Here is a 24847-nt window from a genome sequence, read left to right as displayed (position 1 = left end):
ATTAAAAGAAATTAAACGCCGTGAAATGCACCAAAGATGATATTAAAAAATAAACAGACATTGATGAGTCACTAAAATATGACGTGTTGATATTTACGTCTCATATTTCATTCCAGTCCCCAAAACTGAGACTTTTATTTTGAGGGCGGAAACACTGCACTTCCGGTTTCGCCCCGGGTGACATCACACACCTTGACAGCTGCTTTACTTCTGGCTTCGTGGCTCATTGAATTGATAAGCTGAAGGTTTATCGGTCGATAACCGGGTGAGGGTTAAATCATGTGGCTGCTCTTGTTCACGCTTGTCGCCGCGGTGCTGGTCAGCTCGCGGGTTACCGGGAAAACGGTAACGGGACTTTTTAAGAGCGAAGCGGCGCGACGGCAGAAAGGCCAGTTCATCACTAAATTCATGTACCAAGGTAACGATGCTGATGTGTCACGTCAGCTGTTTTATTCACGAGATGCTTATAACACCAAAGGCTGCACTGATTTACATCACTTTAAATAGTAATAACTTTATATTTCTATATATGTGCCTGGTAATATCTAAAAAAAAAAAAAAAGCTCCTTCTTAATTACAATTATATTTATTTCTTTGCATGTCCTCCTCCAGGTGTTTCAGTAAATTGCTGTTTTTCTGTTTTCTATTAAACCTGAAGGCCTCTTTAAACATGACTCGCAGCTCCGAGTCGATTAATCGACTAGTTGAGGGACAGACAATTAATTGCCAGCAAATCTGATCATCGATTGGTTGTTTCAGGAATAGTTTTTCCTCTGAAGTGCTTTATTTTCTGATTCCAGCCTCATAAATGTGAATATTTGGATGCATCCTTCAGTCCTCTTTGATAATAAACTAACTGTTGTGGTTTATTGGGACAAAACGAGGCATCCTCAGCTGCATTTTGGACTTCTGGAAACGCTGGTTGACTTTAAAAAAAAAACAACAACAACTATTTTCAGACATTTTAAGGACTAAACAGTCCGTCGATTAATCGCCACATTAATTGTTGATGGAAATCCCCGTTATCTGTCCAGGTGGCGAAGGTCTGTTGGTGTGCCGGCTGGAAAACTCTGCTCTGGCGACGGAGAAGGAGTCCCGCCTGCTGCTGTATCAGGACATGGACTCCGACCTGGACAACCTGAGCTGCTCCGAGAGGCTCGCCAAAGCCCAGTTCACCAGTAAGAACCGGCCGATACGGCGCCGACTTGTGACGTGAAGGATGCGATGCGGCCGTATTGATTTCTTCTCCTCCTCTTTCCTCTGTTTGTCCTCCTCCTCCTCCTCCTCCTCCTCCTCCTTCAGTTCCTCTCAGTCAAGAGGAGCACAACCAGACGATCCCCCGTCAGTCGTCCCCCACGGCCTGGCAGGTCCTGTACGCCGACAGATACACATGTCAGGTAACCGCAGCTTCGGTTGCTCCTACGATTTACAGACGTCCACTCAACGCCTCACGAGCACTCTCTGTTCCCCCTCCAGGAAAGAGCAGCCGTTCCTTCTCACGCTGATCTCAGTTTCACTGTCCTGCTGTTCAACGCCGACTCAGCTGGAAACCCTCTGGAGCACTTCAGTGCGGAGGAGGCAGGTCGGGACCGAAGGCTTCGTCAAATCGCCGCAGAGATGTAGAATTGTATTCCAACGGGAAGCCGTGACGTGTAAAGCGTGTCTTCGCTCCCCTCAGGTCTGCACAGTTTTTACTTCCTCCTGCTGCTGGCCTACTTCATCGCCTGCTGCATCTACGTGCAGCCTCTGTACCAGGCTCTGAGGAAAGGAGGGCCCATGCACACCGTCCTCAAAGTGCTGACCACGGCGCTGGCGCTGCAGGGCTGCTCCGCTCTCTGCAACTACGTCCACTTGGCCAGGTAGAGTCCGGCTGTGGGAAACTCTCTGACGTCAGGTTTGCTTTCCTGATTTAAAAAAACAAAAACAAACGCTATGTAAGAGATTTTAAGAGTAAGAAGTAAATGTTAATACGAAGTCTGTATGACTGAAACTTTGTCCTCTGATTTGTTGTGTTCCAGCTTTTACACAAATCTATCCCGAGACCTTTAAATCTATTTCTATTATTGCGAGCTGAGGCACATAAGCGGCTTCGCGGGGGTCAATAAAGTTCATTTATGGGAACTAAACTTCTGATTATAAAGAAAATGACACGGCGGTGCTTCTGCTTCTTCCTCCGCCTCGCTGCAGGTGTTCCAGAGACGGTACCGGTATCCCGCTGATGGGCAGCCTGGCCGAGTGTACGTTTTCATATTCCCCACCTTAATCTTTCATTTCCTTCCATCTGCGTTCTCGGTAAAGTTTTAACCGTCAGATTTGAGCTTCATCCTGCAGCCGAATTATTTCACGTGCTTCCGTCTTTGTTTCTGTCGGGCCCCGGTGCAGTCTGGGATATGGTGTCCCAGGTGTCCATGCTGTACATGTTGCTGAGTCTGTGCATGGGCTGGACTCTGAGCCGAGGCAGGAAGCCTCAGTCCAGACCTCTGCAGTGGGAGCAGTCTCCGGCCTCCAGGGCTGTCGCCGTGGGCGGAGTCATCACGCAGGTACGCCGTCAGATTATCGGTCCGGGAACTGAGATCTGTTTCGAGCGAGAGCAGCGTCCTTCAGCGTGTCTGTTTTCAGGGGGCGCTGCTGCTGTGGGAGCAGTACTCCGAGTCGGAGGGCGAACATCACAGCTACCACGCCCAGCTGAGCCTGGCGGGACTCCTCCTCATGGCCCTGAGGGTGAGCCTGGCCCTGCTGCTGGCCTCCGTCCTCTACCAGATCACCTCCACCGAGAGGAGCACCCTCAAGAGAGACTTCTACCTCACCTTCGCCAAAGTAACCCCCACCCCCCCCCCTCCTCTCCCCACCCCACACACCTTAAAACCAGATAAACACCTGTTTACCTGCGGCGCCTCACCTCCGTCTCGCTCGTCTCCTCCCCCGCAGGGATGCTTCCTGTGGTTCCTCTGTCACCCCGTCCTCGTCCTCGTGTCCGTGGTCTTCAACAAGCACCAGCGGGAGAAGGTTTGAACGCACGAAGAGTCACGTGACGTCTGTCGGAGAGGAGATTTCAGGAAAGGCGCCGCATCGAGTGTCCGTCTCTTTAACTTGTCCTCCGTCTCTGTAGGTGGTGACCATCGGTGTGATCCTCTGCCAGTCCATCGCCATGGTGATCCTCTACCAGCTCTTCCTGTCTCGTTCCCTCTACTGGGAGGTGTCCTCCCTCTCCTCCGTGTCCCTGCCACTCACCATGTCCAGGACCAACCACCGGGGGCGCTACTGAGCACATCCGCCGTCACAGTTCAGCCAGTGATCACGAAGCGAGGGAGGACGTGCAACGACACCGAGGCGTCTCCCTTCCTTAATGTCCTGCTGGGACTTCCGTGACGTGACAGACGTGCTCTCAACACTGCAGGGACTGACAGCTGTCTCCCGGAGGAACCGTTCCAGCCACTAATAAGCGAGAGGACGAGCACGGGACAATACTTAGTGCAACACCCTACCTCGGGTTACAAACGATTCTGCTGAGCAGAAGTTATTTAACGCTGGACCACTTAGAGAGGAGACACGGGGACGTTCGGGTGGTCTCTTTGGCTGTCCGTGACACGCCGGATGTCAGACCGAGTGACTTCAGGTTGAACTCTGGGTTTTGTTGGGTTTTCAGGGTGGAGACGTCTGTCGGCACAAATCACCGGAGGCGTCCTTTTCGTAGGACTTACGTGTCTTCTTTGAGCCAGACTGACTCGGATCAAATTGCCAAAGAGCGAGTTTGTAAAACGTCGACAGACGCTGTCAACAAACCTCATGAAAAGTTCAACACTAACAATGTGTTACGTTCCAACCGGTTTCTACCATTCAAACAGGAAGTGAAAATAATGCATTGGTTGGGGACTATTTTCAGCTCGCAGATGAATTCAGATTTGACAGTTTGAATGTGAGATTCCCTTGTTTATCATCATTATTGTTCTCCGTGTCACAGAAAAATAATACGTGAGGCTTCGGGAACACATTGTTGGTTTTGTTTCTTCTCGCGTCTTGTTGACGGTCAGAGAACCGACGGGTGGATCAGTGTGCGTTCGGTCGTTTGCGGATGAACAGATGGATGCGGAGGGACGGACGCAGCATGTGCTCGGTAAAGAAACCGAGTTCTAGTCTCGCATATGAAAAGGCCGAGTGGACTATTTTATCCAAAGTGATGAGCTGACAGCATGTGAGACCTTGAAATCTATAAACTGTATGTAGCTGAGGACACACTGCATGATTTACACTATTTAAAAAAAAAAAAATCTTTAATGTAAAAGACAAATCAGGATGAATCATTAAAAAGCTTCAGATTAATTCCACTGTGTAAATACGTTCCAGTGAAATTCCCAAATCCATGTCTATTCTTATTTTGTCCAATTATTACTGTAAGAAAGGCTCATTAAAACAGACCCAGTGGGAACAGACCTGCAGTTTTATTTGAGGCGTTGACACATTTCATATTCAAGTCCTACTTAAAACTGATAATTAACATATTTATTCATTAACTGTTTTGTTTTTCAAAAGTGAATATTTGGAGAGCAAAGCATTATACAGGAGCTACCTTGTTTAACTCTGCAGTTTTATGTTTGATTTTTGTGTTTTAATTTAATACACATACCTGCAAATGTTTCACAATAAAAGCCTTGTTAAAAAAAAAGAAAGAAGGGTTTCTGTCTACTGAAATGCTCGAGTTTTGAGTTTCCAACAATCACAGACTACTGTATATGAAATTAGTAAAAACCGATTTACATGCGATGGACCCGTAGTCTCCTTCTCTTTCTCCTCCACTAACCCCAGGGAGCAGGAGTGTTTCGACCAATGCTGCGACCAAACACACGGCTTGGTGTATCTTGAGAGGTAAGACCGTGTTTGTGCAGCCAGGCCCAGCATGAAACCTGTTTACTGTACAGTGCTCCGTTAGGGTCGGATCCGGACCAAACCTCTCATTAGCTTGAGTATTAAGAAGCAAGAAACATACGGAGAATGTTCTTTTCCTTTCTATGTCTGTACAAATAAAAAAAAATAGTATTCGATGCGAGTCGTTTTTCAGTCGAAAATAAAAAATCCGTCACGAACAGGATTCGAACCTGTGCGGGGAACCCCCATTGGATTTCGAATCCAACGCCTTAACCTCTCGGCCACCGTGACTGCGCATGTCTTGTGAATATCCCACTTTAAGAAGATGGCCCGGAAGCGACATGAACCTCTAGGCATTCTGGGAAGAACCGTTACTATCCCGACGCTGCGATATTATTATTATTATTATTATTATTATTTCTAATCACTCAGCAATACGTTCTAATTTAGTTTACTGTCTTGTGCAACTGCCAACAAAATATTATATTATTTTGAGAACATAGTAAAGCAGCAAGAACCTCCGAGGCTCGTCATAATGATGCATTCAAGTTAGTGGGGGAAATTGTAAATCCGGCTAATTAATTACAAAATATATATAGTTTACCGCCTCTTTCAAACGTGACGTCATAGTGTATCACCGCTAAGTGAACGTATTTAAACGTTACAAAGGCTGAGCGACACTATTTTGGTCTGTTGGAAACTTTTCCAAATTTAACTTTTCAGTCGAAGCGCTGCTTTACCGTGTGAGTCATGAACGCAGCATAAATGACGTTTGGCATTTCTATTGGCCCACCGCTGAAGCCCCGCCTTCTTCAGGTTAGCATAACAGATCGCTGGTCGTCAACGTGAGCGAAGACTACAATTACAGCAGCGAAAATGATCAACTGGAAGGTAAATTAACTTTAATTTAATACTGAAGAAGGACAAAGTTAATATTCTAGTAGCAACGTACAAGTCTTGTTTCCTTTCAGGCTCTCTCTTTTTTCTCGTAATTTGTCTTTACTGTCTTTACTTTAGCATGACGTCACACACAAAATATACTGTTTAACAACGACGTTTTAATTTTGGTTTTTTTTAAATTTAATTTTGTTGAATTGTCCGCTAAAACAATTATACAGTCGGGGGGACTACTGATCACTAGTGTGACCTAAGTTGGGGGAAAAAAAAAAAAAAAAAAAATATTATAAATGATTACGTCGTCTTTAATTTCAGTCGGCAAATTTGAATTTATTATATTTTTGAATGAGGTTTGGTCCAGTTACGATAACGATCCCAGAATACACTTGTTGTTGCAGCTGCTTCTCTTTCTCACCTCCCCCCTCCCCCCACCTCCTCCTCCGTGACCGAATTAACTCCCACCTAGACAGCTGGTGCATGAGAGAGGAGGAGGAGGAGGAGGAGGAGGAGGAGGAGGAGAACCATCTCAGAGGGTCCCTGACTCTTCCAGATCTTTCTTTTTCAGCACACAACCCCTGTTTTTCTCCACGAACTCCGTCTGTCCTCCAGGTTTTGGACAACGTCCCCGTCCTCTTGTACATCCTGGCCCTGAAGACGCTGGTGCTGTGCCTGTGCTTCGCCGGGGTGAAGATCTACCAGAGCAGGAAAATCGAGCGGGCCCTGAAGGAGGAGCAGGACCAGAGGAGGCGGCTGGCCCGGCGGACGCAGGAGCTCCTCAACAACCTGAAGGAAGACTGAGCCGAGGTCGGAAGCCCTCGTCCACGGGTTCGACACCTCGTCGGAAAAGATAAACCAATCCTGAACTTGGATATGAGAGATTATAATCCCTCTCACCGTTTTCCTTCTCTCTTCTCCAGGGACCCACGTTACTGACCGGAGCCACATCGTCCAAATATGAGCCGGATTTCTGACCATCAGCAACAGAAGGACTTCCACGTGCTTCAGGGGATTGTTGGTTGTTCCAGAAACGGTGCTGTTGACCAAGTCACATGTCTTCTGTACATCTTTGACTGCAGCAGGTTTTTAATAACATGAGAATATAGCAGAAAGGTGAGTTTGAGATGAAGGAACTTTTCCCCTCGCCTTGTTCATAATCACATCTTCACCGAAGACTTTCCTCCGGACGGTGTGATTTTTCTTTTGGAGAATTCCTTGTTAATTGTGACCCAACTTTGTGCCAATTTTTTTTTAAATTATATTATATTAAATTGATATCCATTTCATTTATTTCACTTTTCACTGAAATGGCCTTTCAGGCTTTGTAGTATTTTGTGTAAAGCTCCCACTCCACAGTACTTAAAAGGTTTTTTTTTGGTCCACTTTAAATTAATATGCCACTCCATTAGGTTAGATTTATTTTCCTGGATGGATGCTAAAACATCCGATCACTGTTATTTTTGTTTATTGATGAATAAAAATGATACTACGTACTCTTCCACCTCTACTTGCTCTGCTCTTTCAAAGCCGTCTCCACCGAATGAGCAGCATACAATTGGCCAAACTTCACGCAGCACCTCAGAGGATCCTTCAGTGGAAGTAGGCTATGTTTTGTTATGTTGGCTGCTTTCCTTGTAGACACAGCACACCTCTTGTCATAAATCATTTCTGGTGTTTACCAAGCATTACGTCACTTTTATCCACGTGTGTTTTTGTAAATCGGATGAACGAATCCTTGAATGATGGTTTTGTAGTTCGAGCATATCACCAGCTGGTGTCAGTGCAGGATTAGTTACAGCTCCAGCATTCAGCATTCAGCCACACAATGAAGGCAAATTAATTTCTTTCCACTTCACTATAGTCTGTAAATTGATGACAGAAAGAAAACTAATTTCAATGTAAAAAAATAATAATAATTCACTACAAGCAGTGTTTAGTAATCCGAACAAGTATTAAAACTGGAATGAGAAAGGAAGCAGAACAAAATCCTGAATGTGTAAAAGGGCATGTGTTCACTTCAAATTAAATCCACACTTATAGCTCATCCAACCGTTTGAATCTGGACAAGTCAAAGAGAAAGCACCAAAAAAAGAAGCTAAATTCTTAAAGAAATTGTTGACTGTTGGAGCAGCTGAGAATACAAAGTGAGAAGAGCACATTAGTTTTACAACATAGTTTATAGACTAAACATTTTAGTGGTTGGAAATTTAAATCAAGTAAAAATGGGAAAACCAAATCGTGTATGGAAAATATTACTTCAATAAAAGTATTATAGATAGATAGATAGATAGATAGATAGATAGATAGATAGATAGATAGATAGATAGATAGATAATAGATAGATAGATAGATAATAGATAATAGATAGATAGATAGATAGATAGATAGATAGATAATAGATAATAGATAGATAGATAGATAGACAGATAGATAGATATATAGATAATAGATAGATAGATAGATAGATAATAGATAATAGATAGATAGATAGATAGACAGATAGATAGATATATAGATAATAGATAGATAGATAGATAGATAATAGATAGATAGATAGATAGATAGATAGATAGATAGATAGATAGATAATAGATAGATAGATAGATAGATAGATAGATAGATAGATAGATAGATAGATAGATAATAGATAGATAGATAGATAGATAGATAGATAGATAGATAGATAGATAGATAGATAGATAGATAGATAGATAGATAGATAGATAGATAGATAGATAGATAGATAGATAGATAGATAGATAGATAGATAGATAGATAGATAGATAATAGATAGATAATAGATAGATAATAGATAGATAGATAGATAGATAGATAGATAGATAGATAGATAGATAATAGATAGATAATAGATAGATAATAGATAGATAATAGATTAAAAATAGATAGATAGATAGATAGATAAATAGATAGATAGATAGATAGATAGATAGATAGATAGATAGATAGATAGATAGATAGATAGATAGATAGATAGATAGATAGATAGATAGATAGATAGATAGATAGATAGATAGATAGATAGATAGATAGATAGATAGATAGATAGATAGATAGATAGATAGATAGATAGATAGATAGATAGATAGATAATAGATAGATAGATAGATAGATAGATAGATAGATAGATAGATAGATAGATAGATAATAGATAATAGATAGATAGATAGATAGATAGACAGATAGACAGATAGATAGATAGATAGATAGATAGATAGATAGATAGATAGATAATAGATAGATAGATAGATAGATAATAGATAATAGATAAGCGCAGTCATAGAAAGCTGCATCAAAGCGTAAACCGATTGGATTTGGCTGCGCTATTGGATGAGCATCTTGCGCGCGTCTCCGCCTCCCTCACCGGTCCGTGCGCGCGCCCCCGTCGTGGCTGCGTGCGACGGACCGGTCCCGCGCCCTGCCGTCCCATCAGCAGCTGCAGCTGCAGCTCTTTCTCCGGCACTGAACGCGAAGATTAACCACTGCAAACACGACAATGGGAGGATTGAACGAGTAGCAGCTCCTGCTCCATTTTATTTGCATCCACGGCGTCGTGTTTGGGTTTATTTCCGGCGAAAATGGCGACGGGGGCAGGCTGGCAGCCTCCGTACAACACCTCGACAAGCAGCAGCACCAAATATACCCAGTCTCCAACGGCCAGCATGTTTTACGACGGGAGTTTAACGCTGGACTACACTCAAGATCTGCATCTGAAGATGAGCAAGAAGATAGCACAGCTGACCAAGGTACGAGTGAATGACGTCAGGGGTAGGGGTTAAGAGATTTGGAGCAGGTGGGGATGGAGGTGGAGGAGTGCTGTCGAGGACGGTGCTGGTGCTGATGTGGGATGGGATGGGATTTGTAAACATGCTGTCAATGTCTGGTATTTGTGACATTTACTCGTGCAGCTCCCTGGAGTTAGTCCTCGTGATAGATGTGTTTGGGAGCAGGTGTGATACCATTTCACTGATCTGCACGCTTGCAGGGTTCAGAGGTCAACATTTAACACCCAGGCCAGCTTTATTTCTGAACCTGGCGGTCCTAAGGAGGTGCAATACTCACTATACTCTGTGCATGCTGCTGGGATGCATTACTCTGTTTGTAAAGAAAAGAAAGAAGCTGTGTATTTCAGGATAACTGGGATCTTTCCGGACGCCCAGATGTGATGTGGAGTCACCCTCCACCACACCACTGCTTCACCTGTGTGTGGGTTTCTGCCACCGCCACCCCCGCGGTGGAGAAGTTATGTAATCTCAGAGGGATGCAGGGGTTTGGCAGAGCTGCCTCTTTGTAGTCCACCTGACGCCAGCCGAGGCTACTATGCTGTGCAGTTGTAGGAGATTTAAGGTGGCAGCTGCATTTAGAGCATCCAGGCTCATCTTGGTTTTTCCGTTTTGTCATCGTGGAAGTGTGGTGAAAATACAACTAGAGCAATTCATGTGATCATGCCTGCTGAAGGAGAAAGAGGGCAGAAGATTTTTACATAACACTCGTGCAGAGTGAGACGCTGTCTCTATCCATACAAATCACAGTGAGATGAAATATGTGGATATCCAGATTGAAATGCAGTGATTCAGTGGTTGATTACTATGTTTGCAGTGGTGACAGATAGTGGCAGTATCGAAATAGGGACTGCAGGCAGGAGATTTAACACTCTGACAGCAATTCAAGCAGTTTGTTTTCAAGCCAGATTGGTTCACTGGGACTTCTCTGTGTGAAAGGCAGGTGTGGTGAATGAATCCAAATGGCTGCTACTGCTGTTTATCTGCTTTCATTTGAGCTCTGTGTGAGGCTGCAGCGCCGCTCCACCCTCAACAAGCTTCACCTGACCGTAGGTGTCGTACCGCCAGAGCTCACTACAACAACACCTCGGCACTTTAAAAAAAATTTTTTTTTAATCTCCAAGTGAGGAATAAAACGATCACAGTTCTCTTCATTGGGTTTAAATTCATTTACATTTTTTAAGCGCTTTAAGATCCAATTTTCTCCAAAGTATGTCACGAAGAGAGCCGAGAAAGACAAAGGGAACGGTCAAATAGATCATAATGAAATGTAAGGTGTAGTGATTGATCTTGATGCAAACCTGAGACTTGTTCAAGTGTTTTTTTTAACAAGGCTTTTATTGTGAAACACATGCAGGAACCTTTTCTGACTGAAACCAGACAGTCACACTTTGGATGGTGATCAAGAACAACCGCTGCAAATTCTATTGTTATCTTTAATTCGATGAATTAAGTTCATCTTTAATAAATAGCCCTTGAGGATTGGGACCTGCGATCCTTCACACTTTGACCGACAGGCCTTTTACTTCACAAGTCAAAGTTCCTGATCGGATCTTTTAAAGACATCATCGGCTCTGTGAATCTGCTCGGCACAAACCTGTCGTCTGCATGCAGCTCAGTCACGACTCCCGACGTCGGCCACGCTAAGAGAGGACGGCCGTCACTCTTGTTAATGAGCGGCGGTATGAACTTTTTCAGCTCGACGCCGCTGCAGCTCGCCATGGCAACCGCAGAAAGCACAGGAAAACAATACACCTGGTATCTGAGTCCCCTGAATCATTATGTTCTTATTATGCTATTTTACTGACATTGCGACATTAATTGGGTAGCCTTGCAGCATAATCAGATACGTGTATGTAATTAACCCGTGGTGCATTTTCTCAGCTGAAACAGTTTGTCGGTTAATTAATGAACTGATCAGGAGTCTGATCCATAAACTTTGTGCCATTTCTAAGCAAATACAATGAAAAACAAATCATGAGCTGTTAGCAGCTTCTCCAAAGTGAGGATTCACTGTTGGCCTGTTATATCAATGCAAAACTGAATATCTTTGAAATTAGATCTATTCTATGTAAATAATTAGATAAGAATAGTTTGTTGTCTGCGTAGCTGCAAATGTCGCTTCCTGTCTGAAGAAGCCACAGAAAGGTTTAGTCTTGAAAAATAATTCAAAGATGGATTTCTCTGGTTATTTCAGGAATTCGAGTGTATTTCACTGCGTCTCTGCTGCTGTTCTCCCACAAAGCAAAGAGCACTTCTTTGTGCTGCGGATTCAGATGTCTGGTGTTTTTAAAAATTTAAAGTGTTATAGCAGATTTATGTCCCTCTGTTTTGTGCGAGGGTATCTGCAGGCCACAGCTATCTGTTTACTCATCCTGCTCAACGTGGTGCATGTGTTACATATTCATTTCAAATGAGAAAATCAGGTATCGCTGCGTTCCTCTTTATGTGTGTCGGTAAATCTACGTAAGGGCCATTATTACTGCATAAACAGAAGCTTTTGTTTTGGAGTATTTTCTAAAGAAGCACACAAAAACACATCCAGCATAATAGATGAAATCCCCTCAAATTAAAATGTTTCTTTGCACAAAGTTACTGAAATAAACCTGATGAAATACAGCAATTTAATGTGCTGATTCTTTTGGTCTCATAAGAGAACACAGTTCAGATTCATTTTTGTGTGTTGCTTTATTGTGAAGAATTTTAGGCTGCATGTTTGTCATCAGAGTCAAATTTAGGTCATGATATCTATATTCTAAGATGATATCTAGTCTCGTATCACAATATGAACATGATATCGATATATTTCCCAGCCCCTGTTTGGACCACAGTCCATTGGGAAATGGATTTTTTTTTTTTAATTTCTCACCAGCTGACAAGAAACAAAGAAGCGTGATGAGAACTGTCGTTCGGTCCGGGATCAGACGCAGTTATCTTCACAGCGGTGCAGCAGATGATCTGCTCTCTCCTCTTCTGTCTGTGCTGTGGGCTGCGGAGGCAGAGACTTAAACAAGACACCCTCGATTTGGTCTGAAAATTACAGAGCGGAAAACTTCTTTTAGAAAAGATACTCGACCTCGCAGCACCCGTCGTCTCCAAGGACAGATTTGAACAATTGCTCATTTCTGCTTTTCACACACCTTTGCTGCACCTGCCCACGGGGGGCTTTGAATAGCTGTAATCAGCCTCGCCGCTGTTTTGCCACTTTCAAGGTGGAACTAATGTTTGTTTGTTGTTGGGGAGAAGACCAGATGAGGAACAAGGCAGTGCTGAGCTCTGAAGCTTGCTGTCTTACGTGTTCTCTGATCTTCCAGGTCACTTTGATATGCGGTTTGTAATATAAATGCACATCTCCGTCTCTGGCTCCGGCGCAACAATGCAGTTGTTATTATAGTGACTCTTATGGCTTCACAGCTGGATTGATCTCTGCTTTTCAGAGGAGAATTCATGCTGTAGAATCAAGTTCTTGCTGCAGCGAATTATCGACTCCCACACTTTGACCCCTGAGGACAAAAGACCACTTTAAAGATCGTACATTTATTTGTCTTTTTTTTTAATTTGTCGCGGCTTCACAGTATTAATTTGAAGGATCCTCTCATTTGTTTTGTCGGTTTTTGTGTCTTAGGGCTGTTTCATTTCATGTATTGATGTTTATTAAAGTGAGGCAAGATCTTTACTTATAAGGAGCCCAATGTACACAGAAGCAGTGATATTTAATAATGTTAGCTGTCCATGATGTGAAACTTCACCTTCAGGCAAACCAATTTACAACAAATATTCGATTTTTTTTTTAATCAGAGCAATTCAGAGTTTATCTTACAAAAGAAATGACGTCTCATGTTAAAATGTAAGAATCACCGGAGGGCTTCCCGAGATGAGACTTCTCTCACCAGACAGTCTTGTGCAGATTGTAATGTGATATTAGACATCTGTAATTTTTCACCTGCGTTTGGCCCGTATTCTCCAGCAGATGATGTAAATGCATGCTGGGATACTTCAGTTCATCAGGATTCAGACCCGATCTTGGCTAAATGTGGTCTTTGAACTGGCCGTGGAGGTATCCGTCAGGCTTGTGTCTTTATCTCTTGTGTTTAAATGCACAACGATCCAGTTTTTCTGCAGCCAACCAGATCAAGAGATGCTTGCTTTTAGGTTGTAATCTCTTGACAGAAAATACGATTTCTCTACGTGAGAGTCAGTGAGCCCTTGTTCTGTGTTTTAGAGGTTGTGATTTAGTGAAGTGCTGCTCAGACAGGAAAGTGTGCGTCCTTTGAGCATCGCAGCAACGAGAGAAGGAACAAGATGCAAAGTGCCTTTAAATCAGGACGAAATAAACACTGTGTGCCTCCTGGCTAATTGGTAACAGAGACTGTTGCCACTTCATGGCATGTCTGGTGAAGGAAAACATTGGACTAGAAGCTCAAATGTCGAGGGATCCCATTAAGACTACAGCACCTTTGAGGACCAGGCTTTCAATAATCCTTTAATTAGTGAATATGATGGTAATCCTCTGAAAATGATGAGAGGAGAACAGCAGAGTTTTTGTTCGAGCCAGAAGCTGCAGTTGTTCCTCTCCACACATTAGTGACCTTTTCTCTGCGATGCGATCAATAGTGATCGACTTCGCCTGAGAAACATCCCTCTTGGGTGCCCTATTGTCATCTTTACCATCGCTCCTCATTCGTCCTGCACAGAGCAGCTCTGTATTCCACATCTCAGACTGTAAATCCGCCTGATCGTTGGCCTTTTGAAAAAAAAATCTGCTCTTGGCCAATCGTTTGTCTGCCTCTGTAATGATGGATGCAGAGCAGTTTGATTGATTACACATGTAGAATCAACTGAACTGACTCTGAAAAATGCATTTTAATGAGGCTCCTCTGGGATATCTTGCGCGTCATGATGGTGTAAATTTTCTTCCACTTGACAGGAATAAAATGATGCAGTTAAAAAAAAGATCGATAGTTTTATACTCGAGGCATAAAATTGGAGTTTTAGCCTGATTTTTCTCTTTGAATATTAAAACTCAAGCTAACAGTGGGCAATTTTTTTAAAAACACATGAAAACGCGTCCAGTGTAGAAAATGATGCCAACACAGGATGTTCTTGCTCTCGCCCTCCGAACAGCCAACAGAGAAAGCTCAGGGAATGAGGACACAAAGGGGGATTAATGACGTCTGTTTTTCCAGCCCTGAGTTGCTGTCTGCCGTCGCTGCAGGCTGTTGTGTCGCCTTTAGGCTTGTTTAGATTGGAGCCTGAGGCCACAAAACTTTGTGAAACCTCCTGCAGAGAATAGAAGAGGAAGCTACTTGCTGTCGTTACCTTTGTTTTTCTCTCGCTGTACAACTTGTCACATTTGACGGTGGACATGTGCGCGCTCTGTGCTTCACTTTCATGTGTTTCCTTTCTGGGAACGCACTCAGTCGGTTGATAAAAATAGAATGAAAATAGCACGGACAACAGCCATATGATGGCGCCATCAGAGATACACCCAGATACAGTATGTAGTTACACATATAGGTGCGTATGGATGCCTGCTTGTCCCGTTTCTGTCTGATTGGCAGATGCCAATAAAGTCTGCTAAAAGAGATGGAGCTTCAGTGCAGCCGAAGTGACACGATTGCGGAGAAAATCCAAATAATTACAAGTTTCAGGGCTTTTTCCAGAGCGTCATTGTTGTTAGACTCGATAAGCTTCTAAATAAGTACCTAAACCTCAGGACAATAGCTCTCCCTGTTGTCCAGGATTATAGATAGAATTACTAATGGGAAAAATCCCAATTTGAATTATAATAGGAGTCTAGTGTTTACTTGGACTGTCGCCCACTCAAGTCCGTGCCCACTCATGTCTGTGGGAACTGTAGGTTTTTATCATTCTGATTGGAAGAATAAAATAATGTTATCACACTAGATAGGGCTGCAACCAAGAGTTATTTTCATTATCCAATAAATCAAATGAAAAAATAGTTCAAAATGCTTATCATAGTTTTCCAGAGGCCTCGGTGATGTCATCGTGCTGCTAATGTTGTCGGACCATTCGCTCCAAACCCAAATACATTCAGCTCACAGTGACATAAAACAGAGAAAAGTTGCAAATCATTTCATTTGAGAAGCTGTAAGCCGTGAATGTTTGACAGCTTTGCTAAATGATTCATTGTTGATGCAAAAGTTTGTTGATTCGTTTTCTTGTCAGTTCATTTATCATTCATTAACAGTCCGAGGCCTGTAACTCTGGGTAATGACTGAATAAGGTTTCATCAGTGCTTCATCATTGCAGAATTTCTTCTGCTACTTAACCATTTTAAGACACAATCGTATCGTGGAAGATTATTTATGGAAAGCGAGCTTCACTGTTAGACTGGAGGCACAAATAGAAGTGTGAGGTATCGTCAGTCCTGGGAGATGGAGAGACAAAGAGAGAGCAGAGGAGATAGAGTACAAAAAGGGGGTGAGATAAAAGGATGAAAGCAAAGGCGCAGAGGGGAGAGAGAGAGAGAGATGAAAGCAGCAGGCACACCAGCGTCATTAAAATAATCATGTATAATTGAAGGAACATCTCTATAGCTGACTTACTGCTGGGAATCGAGGCTCACACTCGGGGAGAACAGAAGGCTAAAACCTGCCTTCACTGCCGGTGAAACACACATCCCGCGGAGTTAACACCACTGAAAACATCCAGGTGGTGATTGTCACGATGCAAACAAAGCAAGTCAAAAACAAAAAATCTGTCACACTGCGGCACTTTCAGGACTCTATGTTCAAATTACAAGGAAGTGGTCATGGTAACGGTCATCTGGGTTTGATCTATTTAACCACCCTCGACCTCCTCTCTCGGCAGACTCGCACTACGTCACCCGACTTCCTCCCCTCATAATTATAATCGCCTTTTAAGCCCCTTAGATAATCAACCAGTGTTGTCATTTTCTGGTGAGGTCGGGCTGGACAGCTGCTGATATCTTTCAGGCAAATTAAACAAGATACAGAAAACTATCGAATTAAGCTGTATAGGGTGCAGAGAGAGAGAGGCTGGTTGGGTAACTGAAATGTATTTTGGTGAAGAAGACTATGATGCTTTTAAGGACAGTTTGATATTAGTGTGCTGTGGGGTCACCTGCTCCATCGCCAGTGTTACTGTTAAGTGTAATTTTCACACTAAATAATTGCAGTTGATGTCCACAGTGTAGACATTACAGCAGTGGTTTGACTTTTCCTGCCAAGTCCAGTGAAGCTCTAATGAGAGACTCTGCGGTGATTATCTCTCAGGTGTTGATCCAAGCGGTGTTTGAATGTCAGAAAGATGATATTAAGTGCCTGTTGTTGAGCCTTATGAAGGATAATTATCATGCACCAAGTCCATTACATGCTCTATGTATGAATATAACCTGCTCACCTCACCTGTTAGTGGACTGAAATGTGGAACTGGTAGCCAGCAGAGCTGTAATTCAGCTGACCATGACTGAATGCTCGCTGGGGGCCTCAATTTGCTGAAGCTTCATTTTTTTTTTTTTTTTTTTTTTAACTCCTGCATATGATTTACCTCCAGCTCTTATAAAACCTACTTATATTTCTGGTAGAGAGCGTGAGCATGACTGACAAGATGTTATTCACTTATAGGCCTGTGTGGGGAGAGTCCCAGCCAGTGGAGGGTTTTCCTGTGACCGTATCTGAGGTTCACACTCAAAACGATTTCCTTTGCACGAAGTATCGATGCAGTATTTCATTGCAAAATATTGTGATACTATGCTGTATTGATTTTTTTCCACAACTATATTTCATACGGACACAAAAGCATTCAGAAAATAGGGCTGGATGTATTTTAGAGCGTACACAGCTCTGACTATGGATGTTGCTGTCTTTAATCAGAGCGCTAAACATATTTCTCTCCTTCCCTGATCTTATTGTCATCGATTTTGTTGCAGTCTCAATGCAAAGCTGAGCTTTAATCTTCACTGTTGGAACTATTGATCTCATGTTGAAACAGTTAATAAGAGCTTTTTTTTCCCATCTTCATTCTGTCTGCTAATTGCTCTTCCTGGCTTCAGGTAATTTATGCTCTCAACACCAAGAACGACGAACACGAAGAAGAACTGGAGTCTCTGAAAGAAGCCCACGTGGACGAGGTACGACTTATTTATATTGTAAATGATTATATGGAGCTGAATACTGTATGACTGATATAGTAGTGTGATGTTAAGTGAAGTCGTCATGGGAATGAGTATGTTTATATCCTTTTCATTCATATATTGACTCATTATTTTAGAGATCCTCTGCTGCAGATGCAATTTCATCAAGCTAATGTTAGTTATTTAGTTACTGTTGTGTGTAATAAAATTAAACTAAATGACAGTTGCAGTTGTTAGACCTTTCAGTTCAAGAGTGTTGTGTATCACCAGGGGTACACGTGCCACAGTTTGGGAATCACAGGTCTAACATTACTCCAATGTGTCCCATAGGAGCCAATTCTGGATACTGTGAGGGGGACAGTATATCGTTCAGATCATTTTTATGCTCCATGTGTCCTACTTTACTGTATCTGCATTCATTAAGTTTCTGCTCTCATTTAATCAGCCATTTTCTATAATTTGTCACTATTATGCACGTGACCCTTCTGTGGTATCCAATTTGAGTCAAGCAAATTCTCAGAGTGTAATTAATCACGTCATATTATGTCTTCTTAACCGAAACAAATCAACCACCAGCAAAAAATAACTGCACAAGAGCCCACAGCAGCAGCATATCCGACCTCTCATGCGGCACCGTTCCTTCTCAGGAGAAGCTGCTCCAGATTGTCCACTTCACTCACTCAGCTGTCATTATGTCACAACAGGGAGGGCGCTTCTTTTAAGGGGATCAGATCCTCCCATCCACCAACACTACGTATCGGCACTGCTCTCACAGATAGAATAAGTCCGGCCCTCAATCTAAATCTATTATCTCCGACGGCAGGCGGAATTTATTTAAGGACAAGACTTAAGCCTTTAAGAAACTGGTTTAAATCTAATTATTCATTCATATTTCTTTCATCGAAAAGCCTTCGCGTACTATGGTCTAATTTGTTAATTCAATCCATATTAACATTTTAGAAGTGGGACTTTTCTTCGCAGCCAACATTTCTTGGAGGCGACCCTGCTGGCTGGCATCTACCTTTATTTATTCCCACATTTCCCCTTTAGTTCTTATGATCACCTCGTCTGCAAGTGGAAATTCTTTACATTCTGTAACAGAACAAATACATTTAAGTCATATTGTGTGCAGTTGTTTTATGTCACGATAAACTGCGTGATGACGTAGCCGACCGTGTCAAAGCCTCAAGTTGAATTCTGGCGTTGGATTATTTCTGCAGCATTTAAGATGTTGGCCGACTTGTTTCCTCTCGCTCAGGTCCAACACATCGTGACGGAAACCAGAGACAAGATCATGCAGTACAAGAGTAAAATGGCGGACGAGGCGGACCTGAGGCGGCGGCTGGCCAGTCTGGAGGAATCTGTCGAACTCCACGAGCACATGAAGAGACAGGTCATTCACTGCTGCTGGGCACCGCAGGGGCTTCATCCAGTGTGGTCGTGTTTAGTGAGGCTTACGTGGGCATTTTGTTTCTCATGCTGTTATCTTCTTATTTCATATTTGTGTCACAGGTCTGAAGCAACCTTTAAAAAAAAAAACCTGAACTATTTAGGTGTGGACTGAGTTGCATGGCATCTGATATATTAACATGTAATATAGTCGTAGTACCATCAAATTACAGCTGCATATTTGCATAAAGTCCTGTGTTAGTTTGAATGTAATGCAGCTGTTGTGATGTTTTGTTGCCACCAGGCTTTAGCCGAGTTCGAGATGTACAGACAGAGAATGGAGGACTCGCAGCTCTGCACTGAGGCCCAGCACACGCAGAGAGTGGTTTCTATGAGCAGAGAGGTACGGCTTCACTCAAAACATCAGAAAATATATCGTCCACTAAATAATACACGAGTTAGAGTTAAGTTACATACTTGAAGAATGCAGGTTGTGTTGTACTGTGCATGCAGGGCACACAGTGATGCAATGATCCCTCAAACGTGGTCATCAAACATTTTTGACACTAGAGACAAAGAGTGCAGTAAAACAAGAAACCTAAATTACTATAAAAACAAACGTACACAAATATAACGATTTCTTTTTTTTTTACACCAGGTATTTTTTGCATTGTGGTCTGTAAAAATAGTTTTCATATAGGCCGATATGGCGGGCCAATATCGGCCTATATATCGGTCCGGCTCATCCAGTATGATGTAACTGTTGCACACAGCAGCAGTGCACTAACAGTTAACAGTCACATGTGCCAGAAAGAAATGGTTCTTCTTCAGAGGGGATATATATATATATGTATAGTCCGAGTACTTTTTATTTATATGCTCACAGAGCAGCAGCAACAAGCTATGCGTAACGTGGCATACCGGGAAGACTAGTATCTGCCAGCGATACAGCAGTGACGGGTTGTTTATAAATCACGTGCAGTCGGAGCATGTCATAATCATAACTGCCATATGTTAATAAAAATAAGACTCAGCATTGAAGTGTCACAAGTCAGTAAAACTGCAGCAGCGGCCCAAAAAATGTAGAAAGGCTCTCTGCCAGCAAGTTTTAATACCTGTCTTTATTCCTGGATTCTTTTTTGTATGACTCTCGCTCCCAAAATTACACTGACACATTAACTCAAAAATGAAGTGCTGTTTTGTCAAGTGGAGGTAAAGTGTTGCAGGATTTGTTTACTTCACTATAAAGCAGCATCGTCTCTTAGTTGTTACAGCTTCATGTGAATCCAACCAGCAGTGATTGCATAAAATATATAACATTTCAATAAATATAGAATGTAAAAAAAACAACCTATGAAATAAATCATATCATGTCATGTATCATATCATACAATCATATGCCATGTCTCACGTATGTTTGTGAGATGACCGCGGGCATAAAGGAACATCTGGATCGTATTTTAGATGTGATGAGCAGGTGGCTAAATGAGTTCAGCTCATCATCCCTTTATCTCTGTCGGGTCGGTGTGTGTCACCGTCGGACTTCGTCACATGGCATCACATCACATGTTACATTTTTATATATTTTTTCCAACTGTCTCAGATCTTTTAAAGGAGCAGGAAACTTTGTTTGCACTCGCAGAGGCGTTGAGAAGCTGCATGCTGAGTACTGACAGGACGAGGTAAAAAGAAATGAAATATTTCTCAATACCACAGAAGGATTTTGCAGTGATACCGTGAGCATTTAGCTCGGCACCGTCAGAGATTGTGTTGGCAGCAACTTATGAACGATCCAAACAGAATAGAATGTGTTTCGTGGTTTTAATAGGTGGAGGAGATGCGTCGGGATTTTGAGGAGAAGCTGCGGTCGTTCAGCCAGGCTCAGGCCCATTTTGAGGCGGAAAAACGGCGAGCGCTGGAGGAGCTGAGGACAACCCACCGCCAGGAGGTGGAGGAACTCCTCAACAACCAGCAGAACCAAAGCGCCACCTCCACAGAAGACCAGGAGAGGCTGGCCGAGCTTCATAGACAAGAGGTGGGCTAAGAGGGGAAGATAGATGTGTTTTGGAGCAGGAAAATCTTGGATTGGACTGAAGCATGTCGTTTAGGGCAGTTTTGGAAAGTTAATACAGCAAGTTACTTGATGGGGTAATTGCTGCTTTGGAGGCTTGTGTGGTAATAATCTGGTTATAGACCTTTGTTGCATGTCATTCCCTTATTTTCCTCCCATTTTTTCTTTCCTCTCAACAGTTACCTGTCCAATATAATAAATTTACCAAAGACTAATTAAAAAAAACAAAAAAAACATAATATAGTAAATAAATGGGCATAAAAGGTTGGCGGTTTAATTCCCAAACAGCTCTGAGTCCCTGACTTTCTGAGGAACAAAACAAAGACTGTGTTTCTATCCATCCACCTCTCCTTGCAGGTGGAGGCGTTGATGGAGAGGGTGGAGGAGATAACGAAGGACAAGGTGCGTCTGGTGGAGGAGTACGAGGCCAAGCTGGGCAAAGCTCAGGAGTATTACGAGAGAGAGCTGGAGGCCATGAGGAGAACACACCAGCTCACCACAGAGAACCTGCTGGCCTGGAAGAGAACCGAGGTAAGACGAGAAGAAACTAACACCCATCCCCAGTTTGTTAAATATTAGCATTGTTCATTTGTTGGGGCGTATTGTTGTTTTCCAGCCTTGAAAAGTCACCGCAAAACATGAAATTATTCAGCAGGCCTGTAGCTTCTTTATTCCTGATACTCCAGAAGACATATTGTCTCTCTGTACCAGTCTTACACTGCACAAACCTGATGGAAATCCTTTTTTTTTTTTTTTTACTGTGCAAACAGATGAAGAAAATGAAGATAATCATCCCGACTCAGTAAAGACACACAAAACAGATTAACATTAACAAAATAGGTACAACTACCATTACAATTTCCAACATACAGTTAAGCCTTAAAAGCAGCATTTGTTGGTTTGTTTGGTCACATTGGAGGCAGCGAAAGAAGCTAAAAACACAGTACTTGTACATGTTATAGTCTTAGTACATTATTATGGCGAATGTGTTATTGTAGGCAAACAAATGGCTGTTTTTGCATTCAGTAGAAACTCATTACTTTGGAATTCTGCTTGAGTCCAATATTCTTACACATTTGTTTTTTACAGAGTCCTGAGGGAAATAACTGAGTCTGTGTTTGCTTGCTAGTTGCCAACTTTGTTTGTCTGCTGTTGGCCTGTTGGTCCAATGGATTTATTCCCTTTTTGCTGCTGGAAATAAGGTTTATTAAAGCAGAAAACAAAAACAGTGCACTGAAAAAAGAAATAAAGCTCCACGTTTTGTGTTTGTCACTATGGACGATATCTTAATTGATCCTCTGTTATTATAAACACATCGATTAGTGCAGAAAGATTATTTCGCACTTGATGGTCAACCTGTGCCGTCGTTGATGGTCTTCTGCGTTCCTGTGTGACGTGTCGGAGTGACAGATGTCATTCTCTGCTCTTGTTAAGGTTGAGCTTCGCAAGGAGTTCCAGGCTCAGGAGGCGGCGCTGCAGCGTTCGCTCTCCAAGCTCAGGAGTGAGCTGCAGAAAGCTCACGAGGAGGCCCGGGAGAACCGAGACAGGACCAACAGGCTGCAGACATCGCTGGCCAACGCCGAGGGAACTATCAAGGTGTGTGTGTTGATGGACGCAGTGATCAGTGGGTGGATAAACACAGTTTTTTTTTATGTTTGAATTAAATGAATAGGAACACTTTACATACATAAAGACATCAAGATAAGTGCTACATTTAGAAGTGAAACTGGCTTTTGCGGCTCACTTATTCTCGTCCTCACAGTATTCCCAAAGAGGTACAAACAGTACGAGTCTTCCTTTGGTTAAATTTGGGTTGAAAGTGGGCTAAATTGAGAAACAGTTGCTGAAAACAAAGACAAAAGTAAAACCCTCAGGGTGAAGACTGTTTTCAAGAATCTGAGAGTGGTGGGAAATGTAATATAGTGCGCTGATAGTCCTGCAGGCCGCTCTGCAGAGAGACACGAGACAAAGTCTGGTTTTAAGACGTGTCGTGGACACGTGTGTTACACATGACAATTGCTTCATAATCTCCTGATCTCAATTTTTGGAGCTGACAGCAGTATTTTTGCGTCATCGTTGGAATCAGTTTGATTCACCTGCATAACAATAGCTTGGTCAAACTAACAGAAAAGTTATGTTTCCTCTCTAACGTCCACGTCGTTTTCCACCGTTTGGCTTCTGATATTTGACTGACTGCATTTCAATTAGCATCTGTTGACATTAACATCAGAGATTTACCCAGTAAATGGCTCTTCTTCATTAGATGTATGTGTATCATTAAAGTATGATTAGGTTTAAACCATAATAAAAAGAACAGAAAATTACACAAATGAATCATTAACCACAATTATTTATAGGATAATTAATAATCAACAGGAGTTTCACGATTTTGACAGCCCTAACAGGTGTGTGTGTGTTTGTGTGTTTGTGTGTTTGTGTGTTTGTGTGTGTACTGCAGAACCTGCACAAGCAGCTGGAGGAGGCCATCCAGGACGGAGAGATCTGGGTGATGCAGCTGAAGGACACTGAGTATGAATTAGAAGGCAGCAGGGAACGAGTTCAACAGCAGGCTACTGAAATCCTCCACAAAGCCAGTAAGACATGATTCTACCTGTTGTCATTCATACTGCACAGTGCTGTGGGCAGATGTTTTGCACATCTGTTAAAGGGAAAGCCCTCCTATTTGTCAACCTGGCTCTTATTCTCACAGTTTTGTCTTCTTTCATTTCGCTTTCAAAACAACTTCTTTAACAAAAGAAGTGTACGAGCACTACTTCATTATTGATTGCCACTCAGAAAGTTCAGATACATATTTGAGTGTAATATTGCAAATTGCTGCTTTTATTTTGAAAATATGGTAAAACTGCCTCCACATTGACAAATAGCAGAATTTCTCTGTGTTGTATTTGGTCAAGTTGTGTCATATTGTTGGACAGCTTGAAGATGAAGGTCTGTAGACACGTCGCCCCTCACATCCTAAATCTAAACTGTATTTATTTCATGCCATAAATAGTCAGAATAAAAGCCCCTGTTAAATATGCCTCATGTAAAGTGTTTGGACAAACATCTTATTCTCTTTGTTTGAAAGCTCTGGAATAAACATTTCCTAATCCATTCAAAAGCTGGAAAATGTGTCATGTAAACTCTCTTTTGACTCCTCTCTCTGTGTTTGGAACATCTGCTCTCTTTCTGCCTACTTAATTTCAGTCAAAGATGCACCGCGCTATTTTCCCCTGTTTGTCAACCACCATTTGCCTGCCAGTTTTACAAGCAGCTGATACTTTTAGGGAGATTAACAGACAGCTCAGTTTCTGTTCAACAGCTCCAGCAGCTATAATATGTGAATGAAACCCCTTGCCTCAACAGCAAAGTAGTAATGATGCCAAGTGCTGCACACGGCTCCATCAAGTTTCAACCCTGTAGTCAAGAGCTGAATTCAGTGTGTTTAAATGGAGCGATTGTAGAGCTTCTTTGACTGTTTCCAGGTCAGATCGGTTCCTTGCAGGCCACCCAGATGGCCCACGAGGCGTCCATCAGGAACTTGGACCAGGAGCAGAGCCGCCTCAAGGAGAAGATCAGCCGTCTGGAGGAGGAGCGGGAGGCTCTGCTCAACCAGAGCCAGGCCTGCAACGAACAGCACAAACAGCAAGTGATCAAACTCGAACAGGTCTTTTTTTTCTTCTTCTTCTGTAATCCCAGTTTGCTGTGAGG

At 42.6% G+C, this 24847-nt stretch overlaps 3 protein-coding genes and 1 non-coding gene across 10 annotated transcripts in view; 3 read left to right on the top strand and 1 right to left on the bottom strand.

The window, feature by feature from the left end:
• The first annotated feature begins 174 nt into the window (after nucleotides 1-174).
• On the top strand, nucleotides 175-4428 carry gpr180 (G protein-coupled receptor 180). Of its 2 annotated transcripts, XM_069711833.1 has the most exons (10): nucleotides 175-418; nucleotides 1035-1178; nucleotides 1303-1397; nucleotides 1477-1582; nucleotides 1679-1859; nucleotides 2188-2237; nucleotides 2383-2540; nucleotides 2620-2817; nucleotides 2929-3006; nucleotides 3110-3364. In XM_069711833.1, exons 1-10 carry the CDS (start codon nucleotides 280-282, stop codon nucleotides 3263-3265), a joined length of 1305 nt encoding a protein of 434 aa, XP_069567934.1. In that variant the 5' UTR covers nucleotides 175-279; the 3' UTR covers nucleotides 3266-3364. The 2 variants fall into 2 exon arrangements, with proteins under 2 accessions (XP_069567934.1, XP_069567933.1); XM_069711832.1 differs by having other exon boundaries at nucleotides 2383-2817; nucleotides 3110-4428.
• A 644-nt stretch (nucleotides 4429-5072) lies between these two features.
• trnas-cga (transfer RNA serine (anticodon CGA)) lies at nucleotides 5073-5154 on the bottom strand. Its single transcript has one exon. It is a non-coding gene; the product is annotated as a tRNA-Ser (tRNA).
• Nucleotides 5155-5671: 517 nt separating this feature from the next.
• LOC138628684 (small integral membrane protein 11-like) lies at nucleotides 5672-7255 on the top strand. 2 transcript variants are annotated; one of them, XM_069711857.1, is made up of 3 exons: nucleotides 5672-5754; nucleotides 6370-6564; nucleotides 6678-7255. In XM_069711857.1, the coding sequence occupies exons 1-2, from the start codon at nucleotides 5740-5742 to the stop codon at nucleotides 6556-6558; spliced, it is 204 nt and encodes a 67-aa protein (XP_069567958.1). In that variant the 5' UTR covers nucleotides 5672-5739; the 3' UTR covers nucleotides 6559-6564; nucleotides 6678-7255. The 2 variants fall into 2 exon arrangements, with proteins under 2 accessions (XP_069567958.1, XP_069567957.1); XM_069711856.1 differs by having other exon boundaries at nucleotides 6370-6585.
• A 1927-nt stretch (nucleotides 7256-9182) lies between these two features.
• Nucleotides 9183-24847, top strand: part of LOC138628696 (protein FAM184A-like) — a 43331-nt gene continuing 27666 nt past the window's right edge. For all 5 annotated transcript variants that reach the window (XM_069711882.1, XM_069711877.1, XM_069711878.1 and 2 more), the window contains exons 1-9: nucleotides 9183-9521; nucleotides 17596-17673; nucleotides 18935-19069; nucleotides 19370-19468; nucleotides 20894-21100; nucleotides 21494-21667; nucleotides 22571-22732; nucleotides 23595-23730; nucleotides 24622-24803. In XM_069711882.1, the coding sequence (XP_069567983.1) occupies nucleotides 9354-9521; nucleotides 17596-17673; nucleotides 18935-19069; nucleotides 19370-19468; nucleotides 20894-21100; nucleotides 21494-21667; nucleotides 22571-22732; nucleotides 23595-23730; nucleotides 24622-24803 (1341 nt within the window). In that variant the 5' untranslated portion in view covers nucleotides 9183-9353. The remainder of the gene's footprint in view (nucleotides 9522-17595; nucleotides 17674-18934; nucleotides 19070-19369; nucleotides 19469-20893; nucleotides 21101-21493; nucleotides 21668-22570; nucleotides 22733-23594; nucleotides 23731-24621; nucleotides 24804-24847) is intronic.

Source organism: Brachyistius frenatus, unplaced genomic scaffold (genome assembly GCF_029030835.1).
Source record: "Brachyistius frenatus isolate BFR_SWC_R1_liver_20210118 unplaced genomic scaffold, ASM2903083v1 Contig_103, whole genome shotgun sequence".
Taxonomy (NCBI): Eukaryota; Metazoa; Chordata; class Actinopteri; family Embiotocidae; genus Brachyistius; species Brachyistius frenatus.
Note: the sequence above shows the minus strand (reverse complement) of the source record. Positions and strands in the feature narration are given on the sequence as shown.